Here is an 18,734-nt window from a genome sequence, read left to right as displayed (position 1 = left end):
CTTACCACTCTTTGGGTAAAGAAGTTTCAGAATTTTCTATTGGATTTATTAGTGACTACCTTTTTATTTAAAAAAATCCATTCCTGTGATGTGGGTGTCACTGACAAGGCCACCATTCATTGCCCATCCCTAATTGCCCTCGAGAAGGTGATGATGAGTCGCCTTCTTGAACGGCTGTAGTGCATGCAGTGACGGTACTCCCACAGTGCTGTTATAGAGAGTTCCAGGATTTTGACCCAGTGACGATGAAGGAACGGCAACATATTTCCAAGTCAGGTTAACGTGTAATTTGGGAGGGGAACTTGTAGGTGATGGTGTTCTCCCATGCGCCTGCTATCCTTGTCCTTCTGGGTGGCAGAGGTTGCAGGTTTGGGAGATACTATCGAAGAAGCCTTGGTGAGTTGCTGCAGTGCATCTTGGGTGCCAATCAAATGGGATGCTTTGTCCTGGATGGTGTTGAGCTTCTTGTGTGTTGTTGGAGCTGCACTCATCCAGGCAAGTGAAGAGTATTTCATCACCCTCCTGACTTGTGCCCAGATGGTGGAAAGGTTTTAAGGAGTCAGGAGGCAAGTCACTCACTGCAGAATACCCAGCCTCTGACCTGCTCTTGTAGCCACAGTATTCATGTGGCTGGTCCAGTTAAGTTTCTGGTCAATGGTGATAGAGGAGGATTCAGCAATGGTAATGCCATTGAATGTCAAGGGGCGGTGATTAGACTCTCACTTGTTAGCACTTGTGTGGCATGAATGTTACTTGCCACTTATCAGCCCAAGCCTGAATGTTAGCCAGGTCTTGCTGCATACAGGTTTAGAGTGCTTCATTATCTGAGGAGTTGCGAATGGAACTGAACACTGCAATCATCAGCAAACATCTTCACTTCTGACCTAATGATGGAGGGAAGGTTATTGATGAAACAACTGAAGATAGTTAGGCCCAGGACACTGCCCTAAAGAACTCCTGCAGTGATGATTGACTTCCAACAACCACCTTCCTGTGTGCGAGGTACGACTCCAGCCAGTGGAGAGTTTACCCCCCGATTCCCACTGACTTTAATTTTACTAGAGCTCCTTGATGCCACACTCAGTCAAATGCTATCTTGATGGCAAGCGGTCACTCTCTCTTCACCTCTGGAATTCAGCTCTTTTGTCCATGTTTGGACCAAGGCTGTAATGAGGTCTGGAGCAGAATGGTCCTGGCAGAACCAAAACTGAGCATCGGTGAGTGGGTTATTGGCGAGTAGGTGCCACTTGGCAGCACCGTTGATGACACCTTCCATCACTTTGCTGATGATTTAATGCAGACTGATGAGGCAGTAATTGGCAGGATTGGATTTGTCCTCCTTTTTGTGGACAGGACATACCTGGGCAGTTTTCTACATGGTCAGGTAGATGCCAGCGTTGTAGCTGGAACAGCTTGACTAGAGGCGTGGCTAGGTCTGGAGTAAGTCTTCAGCATGACAGCCGGGATGTTGTCGGGGCCCATAGCCTTTGCTGTATTCAGTGCGCTCAGCTATTTCTTGATATCACATGGAGTGAATTCAATTGGCTGAAGACTGGTTTCTGTAATGGTGGGGATCTCAGGAGGAGGCCGAGATGGATCACCCACTCAGCACTTCTGGATGCCTTGTTTTTTTGCACATGAGTGCTGGAGTCTGCCATTATTGAGGCTGGGGATAGTCATGGAGCCTCCTCCTTCTGTTACTGGTTTAATTGTCCACAACTGTTCACAACTAAATGCACAGGACTGCATAGTTTTGATTTGATCCATTGGTTGTGGGATCGCTTAGCTCGGTCTATAAGTATGCATGTAGTCCTGTGTTGCAGCTACCCCATGTTGGTACCTCATTTTTCAGTACACCTGGTGCTGCTCCTGGCATACTCTTCTGCACTGCTCATTGAACCAGGGTTTGTCCCCTGGCTTGATGGCAATAGTAAAGTGAAAGATATGCCCGGCCATGAGGTTATAGATTGTGGTGGAATATAATTCTGCTGCTGCGGATGGCCCACACGTCATACATGCCCAGTTTTGAGCTGCTAGATCTGTTCGTAATGTTTATGACGTCTCGGTTTGGACTCCACTACCAAGTGGAAAAGAGCTCCAGCCTATTCAGCCTTTCCTGATAAATATATCCTCTCAGTTCTGGTAGCATTCTTGTAAATCTTCTTTGCACTGTCACAAATGCCTCTATATCCTTTTTATAATATGGAGACCAGAACTGTGCATAGTACTTAACCTCACTGCTTTTCAATTTTATTCCTGTAGAAATGAACCCCAGTGCTTGGTTTGCTTTTCTTTGGCCTTATTAACCTGCGTTGGTACGCTTAGTGATTTCTGTATCTGTACACCTACATCCCTTTGTTCCTCTATCCCATTCAGATTCTTATTATCCAAACAGTGTGTGACCTCCTTATTCTTCTATCCAAAATGCACCAGTTCACATTTATCTACATTGAAATTAACTTGTATATTACATGCCCATTCTGCAAGTTTATTAATGTCTTCCTGCATTTTGCTGCATTCTTACTTTGTATTAACTACACCTCCCAATTTGGTGTCGGAAAGGAGCATAAAGAGGTTTACGGGGGGGGGGGGGGGAATTCCAGAGCTTAGGCAGCTGAAGGCACAGCTGGCAACAGTGGAGCGATTAAAATCGGGGATGCTCAAGTGGCCAGAATTGGGGGAGCGCAGATATGCGAGGGTTGTAGAGAATGTTCCCGGTTATTAATTTGGGGGCCGTTTGGCCCATTCGGCCCATTCAAAATACCGCACATGCGTGGTTTTTCTATTTAAAAGTTGTCCGCATGGGATCATCAGAGAGCTGCACGGCTTAAAGGAAACATTGGTTGTAGGAGTAGAGGTGATTACAGAGATAGGGAAGGGCAAGGCCATGGAGGGATTTCAAATCAAGGATAAGAATTTTCAAATTGAGTCGTTGCTTAACCAGGAGCCAATGTAGGTCAGCGAGCACAGGGATGCTGGGTGAACAGGACTTAGTGCGAGTTAGATGGGTGCAATGTGGGAGGCGGGCCAGGAGAGCATTGGAACAGTCGAGTTCAGAACTAACAAAGCCATGGATGACAGTTTCAGCAACAAATGAGCTAAGGCAGAGTCGGAGTTAATCTGTGTCACCCAGATGGTCTTGCTGATGGAGAGGATCTGTGGTCAAAAACTCAACTCAGGCTAAATTAGGACGTAAAAACAGTTGCCAGGGAGAATGATGGGAGTTGGTAGCTAGGGAAGGGAGCTTGTGACAGGGACCGGTCTTCCCAATACTTAACTGGAAGAAATTTCTGCTCATCCAATACTGGATGTCCGACGACGAGGACAGCAACATAAACATCATGTATTTATAAAGCATCTTTAACGTAGTAAAATGTTCCAAAGCACTTCACAGAAGTATTACAAGACAAAAAATTTGACAACGAGCCATGAGGAGATATTAGGACAGATGACCAAAAGCTTTGTCAAAGAGCAAGAGTTTTAAGAAGCATCTTAAAGAGGAAAGAAAGGTAGAGAAGCAGAGCTGTTTAGGGAGGCAATTACACAGCTTAGGGCCTTGGCAGCTGACGGCACCGTCGGCAATGCTGGAGCGATTAAAATCAGGGATGCTCTAGAGGCCAGAATTAGAGGAGTGCAGATATCTCAGAGGGTTGCAGGGTAAGAGGAGGTAGGGAGGGGCAAGGCCATGGAAGGATTTGAAAACCAGGATGAGAATTTTAAAATCAAGGTGTTGCTTAACTGGGAGCCAATGTAGGTCGGCGAACATAGGGGTGATGGGTGAACAGGACTTGGTGCGAGTTAGGAAACGGGCAGAGTTTTGGATGATCAAGTTTACAGAGGGTAGAACGTGGGAGGCTGGCCAGGAGTGGATGGGACTAGTCAAAAATAGAGGTAAAGGCGGCATGGTGAGGGCTTCAGCAGCAAATGAGCGGGGAAAGAAGAAAGACTTGCAATTATATAGTGCCTTTCACGTCCACTGGACGTCTCAAAGCGCTTTACAGCCAATGAAGTACTTTTGGAGTGTAGTCACTATTGTAATGTGAGTCAGAGGCGGAGTCGGCAGATGTTATGGACGTGGAAATAGGTAGTCTTAGTGATGGCGCAGATATGTGGTCGGAAGCTCATCTCAGGGTCAAATATGACACCAAGTTTGAGAACAGTTTGGTTAAGCCGTAGACCGTTGCCAGGGAGAGGGATGGAGTCGGTGGCTGGGGAACTGAGTTTGTGACAGCGACCGAAGACAATGGCTTCAGTCTTCCAATATTTAGTTGAAGCAAATGTCTGCTCATCCAGTACTGGATGTCAGATAAGCAGTCTGCCAATTTAGACACAGTGGTGGGGTCGAGAGGTTATGGTGGTGAGGTAGAGCCAGGCATCATCAGCATACATGTGGAAACTGACATGTTTTCGGATGATGTCACCAAGGAGCAGCTTATAGATGAGAAATAGGAGTGGGCCAAGGATAGATCCTTAAGGAACACCAGAGGTAATGATGTGGGGCAGGAAGAGAAGTCATTGCACGTGATTCTTGGTCTATGACTGAATAGATAAGAATGGAAACAGTCCCACCCAGCTGGACAACATTGGAGAGGTGTTGGAGGAGCGTGGTATGACCAACCATGTCAAAGGCTGCAGACAGGTCAAGAAGGACGAGGAGGGATATTTTACCTGTGTCACAGTAACATAGGATGTCATTTGTGACTTTGATCAGAGCCATTTCGGTACTGTGGTAGGGGGAAATCAAACATGGAGTTCCGGAAAAGATAGGCATGATTTGGGAGGCGACAGCACGCTCAAGAACTTTGGAAAGGAAAGGGAGATTGGAGATAGGACAGTAGTTTGCAAGGACAGAGGGGTCAAGGATTGTTTGAGAGCGGTGATAACAGCAGATTTGAAGGCGAGGCGGACAATATTGAGGAGAGGGAACCATTAACAATATCAGCTAACATGGGAGCCAAAAAGGGAAGTTCGGTGGACAGCGCTTTAGTGGGAATAGGATCGAGGGAGCAAGAGGTGGATCTCATGGACAAGATGTGCTCGGAGAGGGCATGAGGGGAGATAGGAAAGAAACTAGAGAAAGATGAGAGTTCAGCTTGGTGGGCTGGGGATGGGAAGAAAGCGGCAGAGGCAGCTGATAGGACGGCCTCAATCCTCTTGACAATGAGCTCCTCGCACTTATTGCGAGGCGAGTGTAGAAGAGACAGGGAGAGGGGTTTAAGATGATAGTTTGCAGTAGAGAAAAGAAGCCGGGGGTTATCTTGGCATTCCAGAATGCAAAGTGGAGTTCCCCAGGGGTCGGTTCTAGGACCACTGCTTTTCTTGACATATATTAATGACTTGGATGTGATTGTACAGGGCACAATGTCAAAATTTGCAGTTGACACAAAACTTGGAAGTATAGCGAACAGTGAAGAAGATAGTTATTGACTTCAAGAGGACATAGATAGGCTGGTGGAATTGGCGGACACGTGGCAGATAAAATTTAACAGAAAAGTGTGAAGTGATGCATTCTGATAGAAAGAATGACGAAAGAAAATATAAACTAAAGGGTACAATCCTAAAGGAGGTGCAAGAACAGAGAGACTGAGGGGTATATGTGCACAAATCGTTGATGGTGGTAGGGCAGGTTGAGAAACCAGTTAAAAAGCCTTATGGGATCCACTGCTTCATAAATAGAGATATCGAGTACAAAAGCGTGGAAATTATGATGAACACGATGAACCTGTATAAAACAGTGATTTGGCCTCAACTGGAGTATTGTGTCCAATTCTAGGCACCGCAATTTAGGCAGGATGAGAAGGCTTTATAGAGGGCGCAGAAAAGATCAACGAGAATGATTCCAGAGATGAGGGACTTCAGTTACGTGGATAGACTGGAGATGCTTGGGTTGTTCTCCTTACAGCAGAGAAGATTGAGAGGAGATTTGATAGAGGTGTTCAAAATCATGAGGGGTCAGGACAGAGTAGATGGAAAGAAACTGTTCCCATTGGCAGAAGGATCGAGAATCAGAGGACGCAGATTTAAGGTGATTGGCAAAAGACCCAAAGGTGACATAAGAAAAAATGTTTTTACACAGCGAGTGGTTTGGATCTAGAATGCACTGCCTGAAAGGGTGGTGGAGGCAGACTGAATCATGACTTTCAAAAGGGAGCTAGCTAAGTACCTGAAAGATATTCGCAGGGCTATGGGAAAAGGTCGGGAACTGGGACTAGCTCAGGCAGTGAGTTCCAGACCCTCAACACCCTCTGGGTGAAAGGATTTCTCCTCAAATCCCCCATAAACCTCCGACCAATTACTATGACCTCTGGTTATTGACCCTTCTGCTAAGGGAAATAGATCCTTCCTATCCACTATCTAGGCCCCTCAATTAGGTCTCCCCTCAGCCAGACAGTAAATGGGTGACCAACAGGAGGAGCAGTGCAAGGAAGGTAGTGCAGGGGTCCCCTGCGGTCATCCCCCTGCAAAACAGATACACCGCTTTGGGTACTGTTGAGGGGGATGACTCAACAGGGGGGGAGCAGCAGCAGCCAAGTTCATGGCACCATGGGTGGCTCTGCTGCACAGGAGGGCAGGAAAAAGAGTGGGAGAGCTATAGTGATAGGGGTTTCGATTGTCAGGGGAATAGACAGGCATTTCTGCGGCTGCAACCGAGACTCCAGGATGGTACGTTGCCTCCCTGGTGCAAGGGTCAAGGATGTCTCGGAGCGGGTGCAGGACATTCTGAAAAGTGACGGTGAACAGCAGTTGTCGTGGTGCAAAAAGGTACCAATGATATAGGTAAAAAACAGGATGAGGTCCTACAAGACGAATTTAGGGAGCTCAGAGCTAAATTGAAAAGTAGGACCTCAAAAGTAGTAATCTCAGGATTGCTACTAGTGCCACGTGCTAGTCAGAGTAGGAATCGCAGGATAGCCCAGATGAATACGTGGTGCAAAAGGGAGGGATTCAAATTCCTGGGACATTGGAACCAGTTCTGGGGGAGGTGGGACCTGTACAAACTGGACGGTCTGCACCTGGGCAGGACCGGAACCAATGTCCTAGGGGGAGTGTTTGTTAGTTTAACTCCTCCCCAACAGCACTAACATGGCAGGGGGATGGGAACCTATGCAGGGAGACAGAGGGAAATAAAATGGAGGCAGAAGCAAAAGATAGAAAAGGAGAATAGTAAAAGTGGAGGGCAGAGAAACCCAAGGCAGAAAACAAAAAGGGCCACATTACAGCAAAATTCTAAAGGGGCAAAGTGTGTTAAAAAGACAAGCCTGAAGACTCTGTGCCTCAGTGCGAGGAGTATTCTGAATAAGGTGGATGAATTAACTGCGCAGACAACAGTTAACGGATACGATGTAATTGGCATCACGGAGACATGGCTTCAGGGTGACCAAGGCTGGGAACTCAACATCCAGGGGTATTCAACATTTAGGAAGGATAGGCAGAGAGGAAAAGAAGGCAGGGTGGCATTGCTGGTTAAAGAGGAAATGAATGCAATAGTAAGGTGGGACATTAGCCTCGATGATGTGGAATCGGTATGGGTGGAGCTGCAGAATACCAAAGGGCAGAAAACGCTAGTGGGAGTTGTGTACAGACCACCAAAGAGTACTAGTGAGGTTGGGGACAGCATCATACAAGAAATAAGGGATGTGTGCAATAAAGGTACAGCAGTTATCATGAGCAACTTTAATGTACATATTGATTGGGCGAACCAAACTGGTAGCAATGCGGTGGAGGAGGATTTCCTAGAGTGTATTAGGGATGGTTTTCTAGACCAATATGTCGAGGAACCAACTAGAGAGCTGGCCATCCTAGACTGGGTGATGTGTAATGAGAAGGGACTAATTAGCAATCTTATTGTGCGAGGCCCTTTGGGGAAGAGTGACCATAATATGGTAGAATTCTTTATTAAGATGGAGAGTGACACAGTTAATTCGGAAACTAGGGTCCTGAACTTAAGGAAAGGTAACTTCAACGGTATGAGGGGCGAATTGGCTAGAATAGACTGGCAAAGGATACTTAAAGGGTTGACGGTGGATAAGCAATGGCAAACATTTAAAGATCACATGGATGAACTTCAGCAATTGTACATCCCTGTCTGGAGTAAAAATAAAACGGGGAAGGTGGCTCAACCGTGGCTAACAAGGGAAGTTAAGGATAGTGTTAAAACCAAGGAAGAGGCATATAAATTGGATAGAAAAAGCAACAAACCTGAGGACTGGGAGAAAGTTAGAATTCAACAGAGGATTACTTAGGGTTTAATTAAGAGGGGGAAAATAGAGTACGAGAGGAATCTTGCAGGGAACATAAAAACTGACTGCAAAAGCTTCTATAAATATGCGAAGAGAAAGAGATTAGTAGGTCCCTTGCAGATGGATTCAGGTGAATTTATAATGGGGAAAAAAGAAATGGCAGAACAAATGAACAAATACTTTGGTTCTGTCTTCACGAAGGATTCACAAATAACCTTCCGAATGTACTAGGGGACAGTGGGTCTAGTGAGAAGGAGGAACTGAAGGATGTCCTTATTAGGCGGGAAATTGTGTTCGGGAAATTGATGGGATTGAAGGCCGATAAATTCCCGGGGCCTGATAGTCTGCATCCTAGAGTACTTAAGGAAATGGCCCTAGAAATAGTGGATGCATTGGTGATCATTTTCCAACAGTCTATTGACTCTGGATCAGTTCCTATGGACTGGAGGGTAGCTAATGTAACACCACTTTTTAAAAAAGGAGGGAGAGAGAAAACAGGTAATCATAGACCGGTTAGCCTGACATCAGTAGTGGGGAAAATGTTGGAATCAATCATTAAGGATGAAATAGCAGCGCATTTGGAAAGCAGTGACAGGATCGGTCCAAGCCAGCATGGATTTATGAAAGGGAAATCATGCTTGACGAATCTTCTGGAATTTTTTGAGGATGTAACTAGCAGAGTGGTCAAGGGAGAATCAGTGGATGTGGTGTATTTGGACTTTCAAAAGGCTTTTGACAAGGTCCCGCTTAAGAGATTGGTTTGCAAAATCAAAGCGCATGGTATTGGGGGTAATGTACTGACGTGGATAGAGAACTGATTGGCAGACAGGAAGCAGAGAGTCGGGATAAACGGGTCCTTTTCAGAATGGGAGACAGTGACTAGTGGAGTGCCGCAGGGCTCAGTGCTGGGACCCAAGCTCTTTACAATATACATTAATGATTTAGATGAAAGAATTGAGTGTAATATCTCCAAGTTTGCAGATTAAACTAAACTGGGTGGCGGTGTGAGCTGTGAGGAGGACGCTAAGAGGCTGCAGGGTGACTTGGACAGGTTAGGTGAGTGGGCAAATGCATGGCAGATGGAGTATAATGTGGATAAATGTGAGGTTATCCATTTTGGGGGCAAAAGCACGAAGGCAGATTATCTGAATGGCGGCAGATTAGGAAAAGGGGAGGTGCAACGAGACCTGGGTGTCATGGTTCATCATTCATTGAAAGTTGGCATGCAGGTACAGCAGGCAGTGAAGAAGGCAAATGGTATGTTGGCCTTCATAGCTGGGGGATTTGAGTATAGGAGCAGGGAGGTCTTACTGCAGTTGTACAGGGCGGTAGTGAGGCCTCACCTGGAATATTGTGTTCAGGTTTGGTCTCCTAATCTGAGGAAGGACGTTCTTGCTATTGAGGGAGTGCAGCGAAGGTTCATCAGACTCATTCCAGGGATGGCTGGACTGTCATATGAGGAGAGACTGGATCAATTGGGCCTTTATTCACTGGAGTTTAGAAGGATGAGAGGGAATCTCATAGAAACGTATAAGATTCTGATGGGACTGGACAGGTTAGATGTGGGAAGAATGTTCCCGATGTTGGGGGAGTCCAGAACCAGGGGACACAGTCTTAGGATAAGGGGTATGACATTTAGGACTGAGATGAGGAGAAACTTCTTCATTCAGACAGTTGTTAACCTGTGGAATTCCCTGCTGCAGAGAGTTGTTGATGCCAATTCATTGGATATATTCAAGAGGGAGTTAGATATGGCCCTTACATCTAAGGGGATCAAGGGGTGTGGAGAGAAAGCAGGAAAGGGGTACTGAGGGAATGATCAGCCATGATCTTATTGATTGGTGGTGCAGGCTCGAAGGGCCAAATGGCCTACTCCTGCACCTATTTTCTATGTTTCTCACTTCCAAAGAAAACAATCCAAGCTTATCCAATCTTTCCTCGTAGCTAAAATTCTCCAGGCCAGGCAACATCCTTGTAAATCTCCTCTGTACCCATCACATCTTTCCTGTAATGTGGTGACCAGAATTGCACACAGTAGCTGTGGCCTAACTAGTGTTTTATACAGTTCAAGCATAGCCTCCCTGCTGTTATATTCTATGCCTTGGCTAATAAAAGCAAGTATCTCATATGTCTTCTTAACCACCTTATCTACCTGTCCTGCCACCATCTGGGATCTCTGGACATGCACGCCAATATAAGAAACAGGAGTAGGTCATTGGCCCCTCGAGCCTGCTCCTGGGCTCAGCTCCACTTCCCTGTCCGCTCCTCATAACACTTCACTCGCTTATCTTTCAAAAATCTGTCTATCTCCACCTTAAATATATTCAGTGACCCAACCTTCACAGCCCTCTGGGGCAGAGAATTCCACAGATTTACGATGCTCTGAGACACATTTCTCCTCATCTCCATTCTAAATGGGCGACCCCTTATTCTTAAACTATGCCCCTTCATTCTAGATTTCCCACGAGTGGAAACATCCTCTCTGCATATACCTTGTCACACCCCCTCAGTAACTTGTATGTTTCACTAAGATCACCTCTCATTCTTCTAAACTCCAATGAGTATAGGCCCAACCTGCTCAACCTTTCTTCATAAGTCAACCTCTTCAGCTCAGGAATCGATCTAGTGAACCTTCTCTGAACTGCCTCCAATGCAAATATGTGGTCTCACCAATACCCTGTACAGTTGCAGCAGGACTTCCCTGCTTTTATACTCCATTCCCCTTGCACTCTGTTCCTCTATACTTTTCAGTATCCTACCATTTATTGTGTATTCTTAGAACTTACTAAGTTTTTCAGTTGGCACCAAAGGCAGTAGGAATGACCATGTGGCAGACAGCAAAGAAGGAAAAGTTATGATGGGGAAAATTACAAATGTCTATATTGTTTTGTTATAGGATATAAATAAAGCTTTGATAATGTCTATGTACAAGAAAGCTACCTCCATCATAGTCGCAGTATACGCCTATTTTGTCTGGAACCTGCGCGTCCATGGCTTTGGCTTTGTTGTTGTGTTTAGCAGCAAAGGACGCCTGCAGCCAATTGTTAATGTGAATACACCATGATGTAATAGTCTTCCCCAGCTGATCAAACTTTCCTAGATTTCTGTAGGACACTCCTATACTATAGGATTTGCAGTCCTTTTGAGACTTTACTTCCCAATAATGTTGCCCACCTTCGATCACTGCGTCTCCTGTGAAGAAAGTAGAAGCATAGCTATGAATTAACCGTAGCTGATTCTGGAGTTTAATTTTTAAAATAAAAAAACAATTTGCATTTTTATAGCATCTTTCACACAAATGAAACATCTTAAGGTCTTTTATCGATGGGCGGGAAGCAGAGAAGAGACCTCACCCGTTCACCTATGCCTTTTGAAAGTATGTAATAACCGCTTGTATCTGTATTATAAAAGACCACTGGTTGCGAGGTTGCATCATCGTGCTTAACCTGGGAAAGGAGATGAACAGAATGGCCTCACACTTGTCAACACTGAGCTGGAAATAAGTTTTGACTTATCCACCAGTTTAACAGTTTGGTTTCAGATCTATCCCCAATTCTTCCAAATTTAGTTATCTCTAAAGCAAAGAGGTTTATGCAGTCCTGTCAGAATCAAGCTAGCTTCAGAGTGACACATCAACCTCATTTGTCACTACTCTCAAGAAGTTAAAAGGAAAATAAATTAAAACTTGTGGATTCACGTCCAACAAGATAAACTGGACATCAATCAGAGCAAAATAATTCAACAAATTAGCTGACGATTACTTCTTATCAGTCTAGAAAAAGCGGTTTAGTACTTCAAAGCAGCGTCAATGAAACCTTTCTTCAAAAAATTCATAAAGTTCCCATTCCTAAAACTAAACATTTAACTTTGATTCAAAATACATTTTGTTGCAAATGTCTTAAATCAGCATTGTGTTCTTCAGAATCAAGTGGAAGATGGTTGCACTGGTTCTTAAAAAGCACAATATTAGCAGTATCTATTTCTTTTTCGAATCGCTATTCATCATATTGGAATAGTTTACAAATTTAAAACATGTATAGCATTTGGAGCAGGAAACCACAGGACCAGAAAGATACTGTAGTCAATCTGGTCACTTCTAAAAATGAAATAACTGCTTAAATCAGTCACTCCCTCAAATATCTTCCCACTTCTTTAACCTTTTCCACCCTATGTGCTTCCTCCACATCCTTGACCAGTCCATTGTGTTCACCACACTTTGTACAAAGTCATTAAATCTGAACTGCCCCTATAGCTTCCCTCTTCAAAGCTTGAACTATGTTCCTGCTTCTATTCCCTGGTTTAACTGTTTGGCCAATAACTGATTAGAAATTTTCACAATGTCATGTATAATATTCTGAAAAAATAAAATACCAAATGAAAGGTTCAGTATGGAGAGTTGCTTAGGGATTGGGAGGGGAGAGACAGAAGACACTATACTGTAGTTTTTTTAATACACAAAGGTGTCGTGTTACCTAATACTGTATAAGATTCACCAGTAAAACGATCTCTGTTACTTCTTGCCGATGCTGGTCGGCCAGATATTGATGTCCTTTTTGGAGATGGTGTACCACTTCTATAGAAAAATGAAAGGCAAGTAAGATTAGTTCAATAATTGTGGCTAAAATAAAGGTAGCAAGAAGCTATATAAACAGAGTGACAGACCAAGAGAAGCTTCCATTCTGTTTTTTTTTTAGACAATTGCACAAATCTCAATCATTTCCATTTATGGAAATTTTAGATTTTTAAAAAAACTGCTCATTTAATGAGTTTTTAGGCGGAATCATGGTGACATACGTGAATAGCAGTAGTACCAGAGAAATCATGTGACTTGTAGACAATGTTAATAGCGAGGAGCTTTTAAATGCCTATTCAGATTATTGTGTAATTGCAGTAGCTCGTCAGCACATGATAACACTTTTTAGATGGCTCTCCCTTAGCCCAACCCTGTTTCTATAAATAAGTTTTATATAGCTCTCCAAGGACTATGGCATGGGCCCACTGAATTATCAGTTCCAATGTTTGATATTTCAAACAAACACACAGGAGGTGAAAAGTGAAACACAACCCAATACATGCACTGGTGAAAAAATGCAAAGGAAGAGCGTCGCTTTTGAAATGCACAAAACTTACTCACCAGAAAGTAAAGAATGAATCCGCAGGAAAGGAAGAGCAAAGAGAAGTTAAACATTTAAATCCATGATGGATTGACAGAGGGCTGTCTAATAAGTGCTCACTTCAGCCCCAAACATAGAAGTATATAATATTGGGGTCGAACAGATCCAGGCCAATTCCATGTTCCCAGATTTGGGAACTTCCAACTTTTATGAAACTCCTTTACTCACATCTTTAATGAGAAATCTACTGCAAAAATAAAGTCTATCCTGTTAAAAATTTGGAGAATGACTTAAGATAGAACCCTCACACCTAAATGGTGCTCACAATCACCCACCACAAATAAAACACTATACACTTGGGACCAAAGTGAAGACTTTTGAAAGAATCTCCATCAGTTAGTAGTTTTGAAACCTACGTACACATTTGAAGCGTTTATGTAAAGCAAGCATTAATCATAAAACAAACTGAAAAAGGCTGAGTAAATTCTACTGTATGTAGTCGACCAGTGCTCATAGTCACTTACAGGGTCAAGTGCAAGCAGTTTTTAAAATTAAAGGCATGCTTTCATAAAGATGAAATCATAATTTGATGTCATTATTTACAGAGCTTAATTACTATAGCAGAAGACCTGATAACCACAGCTACTTTTGAGAAGACTTTGCACAAAACACTTGTACTTGATGTTCAAATGTATTTGATACATCTAAATCCTTCCTGGATTGTTGTGGTTATGTATGGACAATCCTGGGGCAGCCCTAGTAAATACAATGGAATGGGGGGGGCGGGGTAGGGGAAGGGAAACGTGACACACTCATTTGTTTGTAACATGCAAAAGGTTTCATCAGTGTGTACTGGCCACCAAAAGATCAAAATATTTTATTCTACATTTTGTAAGTTTTTTGGAACTAAAAATCAGAATTTACTTACATTTTGTTTTTTTCCATTTTTAAAATACTGTTTGAGTGAGTAAAAATGTACTAACTGATGTGGTTATGACAGTTAACTTCCATCTCTTGAAACCTGTCAATATACACTCAGACCAAATCTCAAGTAGTTTCACCACTGAAGTGAAATATTTTGAATTGCTTGAGCGTTAAGTACCCAAGAAAGCTGTGTAAAGCCAATATTAGAAAAATATACAGAATATTTTGAGGCAGTTTATATGAAGAGGCATACATTTTTAAAACTGAAAAGATCTTAACACTCAAAGATACACCTTGATAACTTGAGGTTTGAGTCTCACACCAAATGCTACATTTATATTTAATTAGGTTTACAGCAACAACCTGGATTTTATTTGATTCAGATTATTGCAAAACGTGCTCAAGAATTAGAAAAGCACATTTGCAATGCAGCCTCAGACCCCCAACGTGTTGCATTTAAAACGTCACACAGTTCATCCATTGCCTATAAACTGTAGTGTTCATCATAGTGTCGCTCAAAATGCTGTTCAGTATGCACAGATATGTAGCTAACAGCCATGCCAAAAAGGGCACTTCAATCATTGATACAAAAGCAAAATACTGCGGATGCTGGAATCTGAAATAAAAACAGAAATGCTTGAAATCTCAGCGGGTCAGGCAGCATCTGTGGAGAGAAAACAAACCCAGACCCTCCGAAACATTAACCATGTTTTTTTTTCTCTCCACAGATGTGCCTGACCTGCTGAGATTTCCAGCATTCTCGGTTTTCACTTCAATCACTGGATGGCTGCTAAAATTTTCACGTGAATAGATATTAAAAGTTACCAGAGCACAGAAATGTACATGGGTGCATCCAAAATCTATTGAATAGACTAAGTACCTGTGTGTGCACGGACAATATCTAACAATGCACATAAAGATTTTGTACTTGCAACAAAGTTTTCTCTAGTTGTCTCCAGAGAACTGGCATGTAGGGCTAGGGGAAACAGAGATCCAAACTGTGCACTAAAGCTACGTTTTTGAAAGAATTGTCTGACCATTGAAAAGAATCGGTTTAATCCTTAAATGAGCCTGCCTCAAAGTGAAGACAGACATACAATAGCCTTAGGATCCTCAGTTCTCTGCTTCACACAGCCTATTCCAGGTGAGACAGCTAACAGGAGTTCCCTGGAGCCATTGCCCACATAACCAGGAATTTTAACTGTCCTCGTAAAGGAGCAGGGAATAGTTAAAAATAGAACTGCTCCCAAGTCCACTCAGTTCCAATGGATTCCCCATTTTTAGCACCACTTGTTTTGATGTTGGATGAGGTTCCTGTCAGACTCCTGCGGGAGGGTCAATAATAAATGAAAATTGGGGTCCCGTGTGCATCGTGGCATTTTAACCCGCTCAAGTGGGGCACCTGCCATGGCCACCCTGCCAGGTGAACCTGTCGGGAAGGCAGCGAGTGGGGCCAAGAGGAGCCTCTGCTGCCCTGGGTGAGTAGCTGAAAGGTGGCATTCAAAGAAGGACAGGCAGTTAAAATCTGCCAGATCTCCACCAAAGATTCCTGCATGGGATTGCTACCCACTCCTGCTGAGAGTTAAAATCAGCCCCAATATCTCAGGGACTCGATCAAGAGCTATCGAGAATAATGGCTATTGCTTTGGATTTTGTTTTGGAGCTGTTCATGTCCTCTGCAAGGCAAGAATCATACAGCTCGCTTCTTGCTACATCCTTCCATTCTTAAATTTGACTACATTAATTCTAGGTTGAACACAACAGTTAACGAGTGTTATTTACTGCCTTTTGGAGTGGGCAAGTGCCCATGGCGTGTATCACAACACCAACTTGCATTTATAAATCATCTTTAATATAATAAAACATCACAAGGTGCTTCACAGGAGCATTATCAAACAAAATTTGACATTGAGCCACACAAGGAGATATTAGGATAGGTGACCAAAGAGGTAGGTTTTAAGGAGAATCTTAAAGGAGAAGAGAAGTTTAGAGAGGCAGAGAGGTTTAGGGAGGGAATTCCAGAGGTTAGAGCCTAGGCAGCTAAAGGCATGGCCGGCAACAGTGGAGTGATTACATTCGGGGATGCGCAAGAGGCCAGAATTGGAGGAGCTCAGAGGGTTGTGGGACTGGAGGAGATTACAAAGATCGGGAGGGACAAGACTGTAGAGGGATTTGAAAACAATTTTTAAATTGAGGCATCTCTGGACCAGGAGCCAATGTAGGTCAGCAAGCACATGGGTGATGGGTGAATGGGACTTGTGATCCCATCTGACCTCTGATGTGCAATACCATGGCAAAACAGTAATGGTTAATCTTGTGATACACACTCTCATTCACAACATGCAGAATAGTGCAAGGTTCAATTCATGGACTGTTTGCTTATGGAAACTGTCCTTCTGCTGTGCTGTGAGAAAGCCCTAATCGTATCAAAGCCACTCATTATTTTGTCTGCCAAGTCACTGGTGAAATTTCTCTCTGAAATAATAATTATAACAGCTTTTAAAATACACAAAAAATGTGTTAAAACGGAGTAAAGATGTATTAATTTAACTTTTGAAATCAATTTGTGTTTTGTGCGCAAAGATAGCAACAGAAACACTGCAGAAACCGTCGTTCTTTAAAGCCACTTTCTCACGCAACTATTTGGGCAACAGGAGTAATCATTAAAAAAATGAGTACAATGGCAAAATACTGTGGTTGCTGGAACTACTCAGCAGGTCAACAGCATCTGTGGAGAGAAACTGAGTTATCATTTCAGGTTAATGACCTTTCGTCAGATCTGTAAAATGTTACAGATATAATAGCAAGTACAGAGACAGGGAAGTGGGGGGGGGGGGGGAAAGAGGGGATTAAATGACTAAAGGGTGATGGTGCAAGGCAAAAGGGGATGGTAATGGGAAAAGTAAAGAAACAAAAGATGGGTCAAGAGGAGGTGTTAAATGGGAATAGCAGAATCCTACTGTACCTATGGGGCACTGCAGCATAGTGGTTATTACTGGACTAATCGGGAGGAGGCCAGCATTGCGAGAGCGGAACGGGCGCGGGATTATAAAGGGCGGCAGCAGCTTGGAGCAGCGGCAGTCGGAAGGAGGCCAGCATCGCGAGAGCGGAGCAGAATTAAAAAGGGCGGCGGCAGCTTGGAGCAGCGGCAGTCGGGAGGAGGCCAGCTGCAGCAGGGGCAGAAAGTAAACAAAGAAGTAAAAAGAAATCGAAGTGTGATGTCACACCCAAGCCTGTAAGTGATTGGCTGGTGGATTGGTGAGTATTTTATCAGTAGGTAACCTTTGGCATTGTTGCCAAATTAAGTTAACCCTTAAATTAAGTCGTGGCAGGAGAGCCCAGACCCATGTCATACTCCTCCTGTGCTATGTGGAAAATCAGGGACACTTCCAGTGTCCCCGACTACTACTTGTGCAGGAAGTGCATCTAGCTGCAGCTCCTGTCAGACCGCATTGCAGCACTGGAGCTGCGCATCGATTCACTCTGGAGCATCCACGATGCTGAGGATGTCGTGAATAGCACGTTTAGTGAGTTGGTCTCCCGCAGGTAAAGGATATAAAGGCAGATAGAGAATGGGTGACCAACAGGCAGAGCATGAGTAGGAAGGTAGTGCAGGTCTCCTGTGGTCATCTCCCTCCAAAACAGATATACCACTTTGGATACTGATGGGGGAGATGGCTCATCAGGGAAAGGCAGCAGCAGCCAAGTTCATGGCACCAGAGTGGGAGAGCTTTGGTGGTATGGGAATCTATTTCAAGGGCAATAGATAGGCGTTTCTGCGGCCGCAATTGAGACTCCAGGATGGCATGTTGCCTCCTTGGTGTAAGGGTCAAGGATGTCTCGGAGCAGCTGCAGGGCATTCTGGAGGGGGAGGGTGAACAGCCAGTTGTCGTAGTGCATATAGGTACCAACAATATATGTAAAAAACGGGATGAGGTCCTTCAAGCTGAATTTAGGGAGCTAGGAGTTAAATTAAAAAGTAGGACCTCAAAAGGTAGTAATCTCAGGATTGCTACTAGTGCCACATGCTCGTTAGAGTAGAAATAGCAGGATAGTTAAGATGAATATGTGGCTTGAGGAATGGTGCAAGAGGGAGGGATTCAAATTCCTGGGACATTGGAACCGGTTCTGGGGGAGGTGGGACCAGTACAAACCGGACGGCCTGCACTTAGGCAGGACCGGAACCAATGTCCTAGAGGAGTGTTTGCTAGTGCTGTTGGGGAGGGTTTAAACTAATATGACAGGGAGATGGGGATCTATGCAGGGAGACAGAGGGAAGTAAAATGGGGGCAGAAGCAAAAGGTAGAAAGGAGATAAGGAAAAGTGGAGGGCAGAGAAATCAAAGACAAAAATCAAAAAGGGCCACATTACAAAATAATTCTAAAAGGACAAAGAGTGTTTAAAAAAAACAAGCCTGAAGGTTGTGTGTCTCAATGCGAGGAGCATTCGTAATAAG

General features: G+C 43.9%; 1 protein-coding gene across 3 annotated transcripts in view; it reads right to left on the bottom strand.

Moving 5' to 3' along the window:
• Nucleotides 1-18,734, bottom strand: part of fsd1l (fibronectin type III and SPRY domain containing 1-like) — a 115,471-nt gene that overhangs the window by 9,125 nt on the left and 87,612 nt on the right. For all 3 annotated transcript variants that reach the window (XM_070880678.1, XM_070880689.1, XM_070880698.1), the window contains 2 exons: nucleotides 12,713-12,813; nucleotides 11,181-11,432 (listed from right to left, as the gene is read on the bottom strand). In XM_070880678.1, the coding sequence (XP_070736779.1) occupies nucleotides 11,181-11,432; nucleotides 12,713-12,813 (353 nt within the window). The remainder of the gene's footprint in view (nucleotides 1-11,180; nucleotides 11,433-12,712; nucleotides 12,814-18,734) is intronic.

This window comes from Pristiophorus japonicus, chromosome 1 (assembly GCF_044704955.1).
Source record: "Pristiophorus japonicus isolate sPriJap1 chromosome 1, sPriJap1.hap1, whole genome shotgun sequence".
Classification (NCBI taxonomy): Eukaryota; Metazoa; Chordata; class Chondrichthyes; family Pristiophoridae; genus Pristiophorus; species Pristiophorus japonicus.
This window is presented reverse-complemented; position numbering and strand designations above follow the sequence as displayed.